Source organism: Morus notabilis, unplaced genomic scaffold, assembly GCF_000414095.1.
Source record: "Morus notabilis unplaced genomic scaffold, ASM41409v2 Scaffold705, whole genome shotgun sequence".
NCBI classification, from domain to species: domain Eukaryota; kingdom Viridiplantae; phylum Streptophyta; class Magnoliopsida; order Rosales; family Moraceae; genus Morus; species Morus notabilis.
The window spans coordinates 122926-132006 of NW_010357938.1; the positions used below are offsets into that span (position 1 = coordinate 122926).

At 33.0% G+C, this 9081-nt stretch overlaps 2 protein-coding genes across 2 annotated transcripts in view; one reads left to right on the forward strand and one right to left on the reverse strand.

The window, feature by feature from the left end:
- Nucleotides 1-2805, forward strand: part of LOC21396955 (1,4-alpha-glucan-branching enzyme 2-2, chloroplastic/amyloplastic) — an 11986-nt gene extending 9181 nt beyond the window's left edge. The window contains exons 17-22 of the mRNA XM_010091096.2: nucleotides 636-783; nucleotides 887-987; nucleotides 1313-1390; nucleotides 1685-1840; nucleotides 2235-2309; nucleotides 2404-2805. Coding sequence (XP_010089398.1) covers nucleotides 636-783; nucleotides 887-987; nucleotides 1313-1390; nucleotides 1685-1840; nucleotides 2235-2309; nucleotides 2404-2571 — 726 coding nt within the window. The 3' untranslated portion in view covers nucleotides 2572-2805. The remainder of the gene's footprint in view (nucleotides 1-635; nucleotides 784-886; nucleotides 988-1312; nucleotides 1391-1684; nucleotides 1841-2234; nucleotides 2310-2403) is intronic.
- A 216-nt stretch (nucleotides 2806-3021) lies between these two features.
- On the reverse strand, nucleotides 3022-5854 carry LOC21396956 (growth-regulating factor 3). The gene is made up of 4 exons (XM_010091097.2): nucleotides 5500-5854; nucleotides 5154-5360; nucleotides 4382-4736; nucleotides 3022-3640 (listed from the first exon to the last, which is right to left on the reverse strand). The coding sequence occupies exons 1-4, from the start codon at nucleotides 5786-5788 to the stop codon at nucleotides 3199-3201; spliced, it is 1293 nt and encodes a 430-aa protein (XP_010089399.1). The 5' UTR covers nucleotides 5789-5854; the 3' UTR covers nucleotides 3022-3198.
- Between the last annotated feature and the right edge of the window lie 3227 nt (nucleotides 5855-9081).

Consider the following 9081-nt stretch of genomic DNA (forward strand, 5'->3'; position numbering starts at 1 on the left):
TATATTATAATATATGTATATAATTATAATATATTATATTATATGTTATAAGATATAATTACATTATAATATAAATTATTATAATATAATATAAATTATATTATAAATATTAATATATTATAAATTATATTATAAATATTAATATAATAATATTTATAATTCTAATATTCAAGGGTAATGATGGAAAAGAAAATTAGAAGAGCTTGGGATGGGCATTCCTCTCATGTGAGGAAGGAATGATGATTCACCATTTGATGGAAAAGTCATTCCATTTTGAATAGCCATTCCTTTTCCTAAAACCTACCAAACATGAGAATGAACCTTGATTTCTTTCCATTCCCCCAGCCAAACACACCCTCAAGTTTAAGGAATTTACACAAGTACTACGGCATATTTCTTTGTGTGAGTGTGTGCATGCAAAGTGCATTTATGGTGCGTGAAAGGAGACTTTTGAATCAAGGCACACACATCAGGAGAAGATCTTGGAAACTAAAAAGCAGGAAAATTTGTGCTTTATTATTTCATATATGTTTCAATCAAAAAGGTCATTGTTAAAACAAACTACAGTGATATGACATGTTTTACAAGGGTTACATTGTCAATTAAGTTACCTGAATATTCCTTAAATATTTCAGGACATGTATGACTTCATGGCTCTTGACCGACCATCAACCCCCGTTATAGATCGTGGAATAGCGTTACACAAAATGATTAGGCTCATTACTATGGGACTAGGTGGAGAAGGATACTTGAATTTCATGGGGAATGAATTTGGACACCCTGGTAAGATCAGTCCACCTTGTTGTATTGTCTTTTGCTTGCGATTATTAGATTGAACTGCCATTCAAAACTCACATATGGTTATATTCCACTGTTATTTCCTCAGAGTGGATTGATTTTCCAAGGGTTGACCAACATCTTCCCAATGGTAAAGTAGTTCCTGGGAACAATTTCAGCTTTGACAAATGTCGACGTAGATTTGATCTTGTAAGCTTCTCACTTTACTTATTTTTCTAGCATGTGTTGCTATTAATCGGGTATGTGCAAGCTTATGCTTGTATTCCTGGTACCTTGTTTTATCTAAATTGTGATACGGCACGACTTCTTCAAGCAACATTAATCTCTCAATCTTATGCAAATACATTTATCAGAATCATGATACAACACAACTTCTGCTGCTCTGCAAGCAACATTAATTTCTCTGATTATGAGAATTATGATTCAATACAACTTCCACAAGCAACTTTAATTTCTCCATATTGTACAAATAAAATTACCAGCCTAATATCCCATTCTTACTATGCATGCCTAGGGGGACGCAAATTTCCTAAGATATCATGGAATGCAAGAGTTTGATCAGGCAATGCAGCACCTTGAAGAAGCGTACGGTGTAAGTTTTTACTTGTGCTCGTACTGTTGTACAATCTAGCTCGTTTTCAATTTCCACTGGGCTGGATAACCACTGAATGCTTCCATAAAATCTGGTTACTGGCCGTTTTAAATTTCTATATTAAGTTCTTATGATATCTGTTTAGATTTTTTTTTCTTTTTGATATTTGAGAAGCCCTTGCATATAATATTGACTTTTATAGATTGGTTATTTCAAACTTTCTCTGCATGGAATTGTATCTTTTCTGTTATTATTCTGTGAATGAAAAAATAAAGTAGTCAACTTCCAATGCAGTTCATGACTTCTGAGCACCAATATATTTCTCGGAAGGATGAAGGAGACAGGATCATCGTCTTTGAAAGGGGAGACCTCGTCTTTGTCTTCAACTTTCATTGGAGTAACAGTTACTTTGACTACCGAGTTGGCTGCTTAAAGCCAGGAAAATACAAGGTAATGCTCTATTTAGCTTTCGGCTAGGCGCTTACAGTTCCTACATATGCTAAATATACTTGTCCTTTCTGCTTCCCTAATTCTTTGTCATTTGTTGCTTGATTGAAGACAAGCTTTATATCTTCATGAAAATTCTTATCATGACGCCACAATCTTTAAAAAAAATGCATAAACCAACTTTAAATTATGTCGTGGACACCATGAAGCCAGAGTGTTCTTTTGAGTTTTATCATTTCAGGCTTTTTTCTTCTCTTTTTTTTTTTTTTTTTTGGGTTACTTTGCAGAGATACATCACCATTATCTCTTTTAACTTGATGGTTACTGATTCTTTGCTTTTTCTTGAATATTTCAAAAGTTATTTGTTCCGTGTAACATTGTTGTGCTCTTTATGCAGATTGTATTGGATTCAGATGATCCATTGTTTGGAGGCTTTAACAGGCTTGATCACAACGCTGAATACTTCACTTCTGTAAGAGAATCTTGTTCCCTGCTAACTCTTTTGTAGTCATTTGGCACGGTATGATATAGAGCTAATGTATTAAATTCTGACTCTGCTGATGCAGGATGGATGGTACGATGACAGGCCTCAGTCTTTCCTCGTCTATGCACCATGCAGGACAGCGGTTGTCTACGCTTTGGTAGACGATGATAAGCCAGTCGAAATTGAATCCACGAAAGATGAAAGGTTCAGTACGATAATTGGATCTTCTTCCAACCATAAGCAAGAATAGGCAACAGACTAGGTAGGCGACCAATTTCTCCGGTAGGTGTATAGTAGAAATATTTCAAATGGTTCATTTTGTAATTTCTTAAATTGCGTGATGTTGAGTAGTTGGCTAGATTTTTCAATCTGTATAGCACTTACGTAACTAATTTTGGGATTTTATTAATTTTGGCATGGTGCTTGCACCTTTTGACTTTTGATGTCAATGTTGTTCCATTAATTTCTTGGCGTTCTGGTACCACTGGTCTCTATAACTGGTCTAAACATTTTAAGAACTGATAATTTGATCTAAATTGCTCAACTGTTTTAATTTCTGAATATTGTTTTTTTGTATCTTTAGTCTCTGATCCAAAATGGATGATGGTCGCTAAAATTTAAAATAGAAGCATGTTCATCCTGCAATAACACGTAATTTCAATGAAAAAATTATTCAGGTGAAAATGTCTACGTTGTTCCCAAGGACCCCCCGGAACAAAACAGTTTTTTAGTGAAAGAAAAAGGTAACCAATAAAAAAAAAAGGTCATGCAATTTACACATTAGAGCAGCTCTTAAAAAAGTACGCTCATATGACTTATGAAAACCATTTAAAAAAAAAAAAGAAACGCATGATCACATCATATAAATCAACAATCTTCATGAGCTAACAATGCAAGACTCGGAGGCAGACCCACGAGGCAACTGATGTAGAACGCTAGTGGGAGAGGAATTAGAGTTGGATGACCTTAGGGCCTCCGCGAGAGGCCCACCCATCGGAGTCATTGGGCTGGCACCCCATACCGTGGCCCAGCCCAATTGCGGATGATGGTCCCGGCCCATATGGCCATCCTGTTGGGCCGGCCCATCCCCGTCCCCAGTGGACAATTTCAATGAAACATCTGAAGACGAATTTCCCGGCATGGAAATAGAAAGGCTAGTAGTGGAGGAATTCATTGAGCTCGCTTCTTGAAGCGATCTAGACCAATCATCGAAGAAATGCCGGAGTATATGACCACCGGATTTGCCGTCGCTGCCGGAGACCTCGTTGTGGGGTTCAAACAAGTCCTTGCTTTCACGTTTATTACTTACGTCCGAGGAACTACATGGGACAAAAGCATGAAAGGGAATTATAGCATAGGAACAAAGTCACCAAAAAAAAAAAAAACAAAAAAAGTGGCAAGAGCCAAGAGAACCAAAGGAAAATCAACGGTTGGGAGCTTAGTTTGTACAAAATGTAGAGATTTTCTCAGATTTGATAAAATATTTGCCCCCCCATGTGCGTTCTGTCCTGCAAAGTACATTAACTTGCTGATGAACATGGCCAAGAGAATCTATTATGAATTATCTAACCACTGGGAGTGGTACCATTTCGTTTCTTAATAAGATGGGACACAAATGAGCCTGAAAAAGGTGGGAATGCCTTATGCCCCACCCACCACCGCAAAATCAGCCCCAACATATTTAAGTTCATTAATTCTTATTTTTCTTGTTATTATTTATTTATTTATTTATTTTTGGGTTAAACATGTCTTCTATGAATTATGATCTTTGATAAAATTAGCGCACGTGCCATACATTGAGGATTACTTTGGACGTCAAAATGCAACAAAAATAATATCAACTAAAATGATTTTTTCGTATTGTAACGCTCAAGATGTGCCTAATTGGAAATTATCCACATACGATTTAATTTGTTACATCTTTTTTCGACTATATTACTACCACCAAATGTTATTTCTTCATCACAAAACAAAGAAGAACAAGTACCAATCAGAATTCCCATTCCATAAAACACAAATAGTTGATTGAAAAAACAAAAAAGAAAAGTCAAACTATTTACCTCCGGTTGAGGTGAAGGAGATCTATGGAAGAGGATGGCCCTGAAAGGGCAAAATGGGTCCCACCAGAGGCAGTTCCCAAGGGAGACCCGCCAGCGGCGGTGGCGGAACTCGAACTCAGAGTTCCTCCTCCTCCGCCGCCGGAAGCAGCTCCGACGCCGGAAACTCTGCCGGCGACGGATGTGGGGGTTTCCACAGGCTTTCTTGAACGGTTTCTGCCACGGTGCATGTGTCGCTCGCAGTACTTCTGACCGACCACCACGTCCCTCGAACACCTCCACTTCTTCCCGTCTGTCCTCCTGCACCGCCCCGGCTCCGGATCCATCGCCGCCCTTCCCCAATACCCCGTTTGGAACACTACCACATTTTCAACACACAAAACATCATATATAATATAAACATATTTACGTACTATATGTATATGTGTTAATGTAGTTAATGAAATATTTTTTGATGTGATTAGCGTAATTCCACACTCAGACTCTACTACTTAAAAATAAAAAATAAAAAATAAAAAGTAAAAAGTAAAAAGTTTATCACTTCCATAGAACATGATGAAATGCATGTTGTCTGTAGTGGACGTGATGCACCAAAGAATATGAGACATTGATTGCGAGTTACACAAAAGGGGGGAAATGATTAGTGTTAAACAAAGTAATTAATTAGTTGAAGATGATAATGATAAAATAATTGTAAAATCAAACAACGTGATACAAACAATATATATGTGACATAATATTTACAAGAATATGTACTTGAGAGAGTATAACTTACAAGCAGCAGCAGGCTGAAAATGGTGGGCGTACGGTTGAAGAGTTGGATGGTGAAGAAAATAAGGAGGATTATGAAGAAGATTAAAGCTTTTCTTGATGGGTTGAAGTAGCTCAGGAGGCACAGCAGCGCCAGCTAACATGTATCTAAATATCAAAGCCTGCAGTTCTAGCTCTTGCCATTGGGCCAAGCTGAAATAACTTCCCATTCCTGACACATTTCCAAAAAAAAAAGACAAAGAAAAGATCAAATTATTACAAACCCAGAAACAGAAACTTTTGAAACTTCTGATTTTTTTTTTTTTTTTGAAGCAAGAAAAGGGTGAAGGAAGAGAGGAAAGATAATTAACTGGGGTGGTGTCTAGAAGAGGAAACTGGGGTTGTTGTTGTTGATTGATCAGGAAATGCTACTGACAAGTGGGTGGGGATGATTTTGTTGTTGGGTTGATGGTGATGATCAGGTACAAACAGAGGTAGAGCAGAAGAAACAGGAGATGGTTCTGGTTTGATCTGATGGGGTTGCTGCTGGTGATGATCAAGAAGGAGTTTTGGTATCTTTGCAGAATGTTGTTCTTGTTCTTGTTCTTCCTGTTCTGACTCATATTGCTGATTTCTCCATTGCTTCAGATGGAAGTCCATGGAGAGAGGGTCAGAGAAAGACAGACAAAGAAAGAGAGAGAGAGAGAGAGAGAGAGAGAGTGAGAGTTAAAGCCTTAAACTTAAAGAGGGGGTTTTTTCCCTTTTAAGTTTGCTTTTAATTTGGTCGGTGTTTTAAGGTCCATTTACTTCACTGATTTGAATTTGTAATTTAAGTTGAGATGTGATTTTATGTAAGAATTTTTTTATTATAGTAAAAAAATTAAATGTGATTATTTATAAGAGCTTTTTACTATAACAAAACTCAAATTTTAAACTTAAATTAATGAAGTGAACGGAGCCTTAATATCTCTTTCTATCTCATGTTTTTTTTTTTGTTGGTATATTGTATCAATGTATGAGAATTAGAACAAGAGATAAGATGAGATTGAGAAGAGAAAGTTTTGCAAAAAAGCTTTTTGCAGGGACTTGTGCGGGTTCTCTTTTATAATCTTTGGCAGATACCTCACACAACAAATATATCTGACAAGAAAAGCCTGCAAAGTTTGTTTATGGCCAGTAGGGAAGCCTAGGGCACTTGAGAAAGACAGTCAGACAAGACAGTTGAGAGAAAAAGAAATTAATTAAAAAATATAACACTGATCAGTAATAAATTATCAAAAAAAAAAACTGATCAGTAATAGTTAATGATTTTTTTATTATTATATTTTTAACTAGCATGAAAAACCCCAGAACAAGTATATAGCTAGGGAGAGGTCAAAGAAAGAAAAAAAAATCACTTTGCTTTGGAAATAGTAACGAGCAATTTTATAGCAAAAACAAAAGCACGGGGTTGTCTTTCTTGATAAAAAAAAAAAAAAAAATTGTGAGTTTTTTGTCTGTTAAATTTATATAAAATTATATAAAAATTAAAAAAATAAAGAAAAAAAATACTTTTATCACTATCAAATGGGAAGTTTTCATTTTCTTTTGGATTTGTAGTAATGGGATTGAATATAAAAACAAATTTAAGAGAATTTTCTAATATAAATTTTTTTTATTAATAATGTATTTTTTATCTAACTAAAATCATATTAAAATAAAATATATACATGAATAAATAACAAGACACAATGAGACATCTTCTAAATATTTTATTAGGAGATTCCTACAGCAAAGACCTGGAAAAATGCAATCTAGCAGTTAGTTTTTATTTTTCAGCCACTAAATTTATATGAAAAATTATTTATTTTACATATATTTTTTATTTTGATATGTTTGTGATCAAATTTATCCATTAAAAATGTACATTTTAAATAAGAGGCTAAATCTGTTTATTTCATAAATTTAAATTACTATTTAAATTTTTTTATAATATTTTCTCTCATAAAATTTAAATTTTTGTTTAAATTTTTTTGTTAAAATCTATAAACGAAACGGGCATAAAGACTCCAACGGAGAATGAACCATTTTCAACAAATGTAAGTTGAAGCCGGCAATGCAGTTCCATAGCAGCCGAGATGCAAATGTGAGATATAATGAGAGAGATTTTTAAGCCGACAATGCAGTTCCATAGCAGCCGAGCTCAGGCTTTTATCATTCTCCTTCCAGTCATTTAGTGGTGTGATAGTTAAAAATATTAGACGCTTTAAAACTCATTTTAAAATAATTTTATTTTTTTATATAAAAATTAAAATAAAAACATTTTTAATCTCAAATAAAAATTATTTTTTAAAATACATTTAATAATTTTATTAAAAGATTATTTTTAATATAAAAAACACATTAATGTTTCTCTCTCTCTGGCCCCTTGAGAAAGGAGAAAATAAAAATAATAAATAATAAATAACTAAAAATTATTTTTTATTTATTTCTCATTTTACACTAAATTAAAAAATTATTTTCATTTCTTTTTTATCTTTATTATATCAAATGTCGTCTTAAAAATATTTTCATTTTTTTCTTAAAAACGTAAAAAATAAAAACAAGATTAATTTTAAACGTGGCCCTCTCATCTAAGACTTGTCTTTTACGTTGTTGCAGCTTTGTATTCATACAATAATATTACCACAAATAAAAAAAAAAAAAAAGGATTAGTGCAAGTACCATAAGCAACATTATTCTCTGATGTTGTGTGATCTCCACAACCGAATAAATGGCCTTCCAGCCAATAATTCAGTTTTTATCGAAGTCTATGCATGCAATAATTTTCTCCAATACAAACTTCTATATGTGGGTTTGTTTTCTTCCTAGGGGATTATTCATTTCGGACGTGACAACCCATGCACGCTTTGTTCAACAACAACAAACAACCTGGTTATTTGTTATCTTGTTGAAAACTTTTTTTTTTGTGGGAAAAAGAAATTATAAGAATGAGAAAATGCGTGTTAGAAATGGATAATCGTCACTCACATTTTGAATTATTTTCAGGAGAGAGTAGATGACAAAATGTGGAAGAGCTAATGCCAAGTATGCACTATTGTTGTCAACGTTTTTTGGTGCATTGTGAATTGTATATATTTCAGGGGGAAAAAGAGGAGAAGAAAGATGTTCGATTAATTTGTACAAGTTTTTCTTTTGAGGTAAGGGAATTGTACAAGTTTGGCATCATCTACTGCTAGTAGTGGACCTACCAACTTTGTCGGTTCAAATCTCAGCAATCTCACACGTAAGAGAGAGAGAGAGAGAGTTATTCCATGTTTGCCAAGTCCATATGATCAAGTGGGTGGATTTGATTCTAAGACCCCTTATGAACAATTATTGGGGTCGACTGCAAGTTGGCAAACAAGCCATGAAGCTGAGGCTTAGTTTGGTTTTATTTTTTTCTCTTAAAATTGATTTTTATTTATAGCATACGTTGATTTTAATATTTAATAAATATCTTTAAAAACGTTTTTTTAAATTTTTTTTAAGAATCTACAACTAAAATTAGAAGTAATCTAAAGACAACTTTAATTTTTAGATTGTGCAGGAATTAACATAGTACAATTAATGAAATTTTAATAATACCTATAATACTCCTAATGAAATTTAAAATTTACAATCTTGCTGATCTAAAATTCAGACTCTTAATACAATATAATAGTAATATTGTAATAAATAATATCATAATTATATTAATAACTCTAATATTATTATTTTATCATATAATATGATATTATAATTATATTAATAATATAATATTATAATTATAATATAATTATAATATGATATTGTAATTATTATTTTATAATATATTATATTGTATTGATATAATTATATTTATTATATTAATAATTAATATAATTTTATATTAATATAATTTTATGGTTCTAATATTATTATATATTATAATGTATTACTCACGTCATGATTAT

Excerpts from the sequence above, each read along its gene's own strand:
- LOC21396956 (XM_010091097.2), bottom strand. The coding sequence starts at position 5,788 with ATGGACTTCCATCTGAAGCAATGGAGAAATCAGCAATATGAGTCAGAA. Across the intron at positions 5,361-5,499 it reads CTCTTCTAGACACCACCCCA|GAATGGGAAGTTATTTCAGC; the intron begins GTTAATTATCTT and ends GAAATGTGTCAG. Across the intron at positions 3,641-4,381 it reads CTCCTTCACCTCAACCGGAG|TTCCTCGGACGTAAGTAATA; the intron begins GTAAATAGTTTG and ends TGTCCCATGTAG.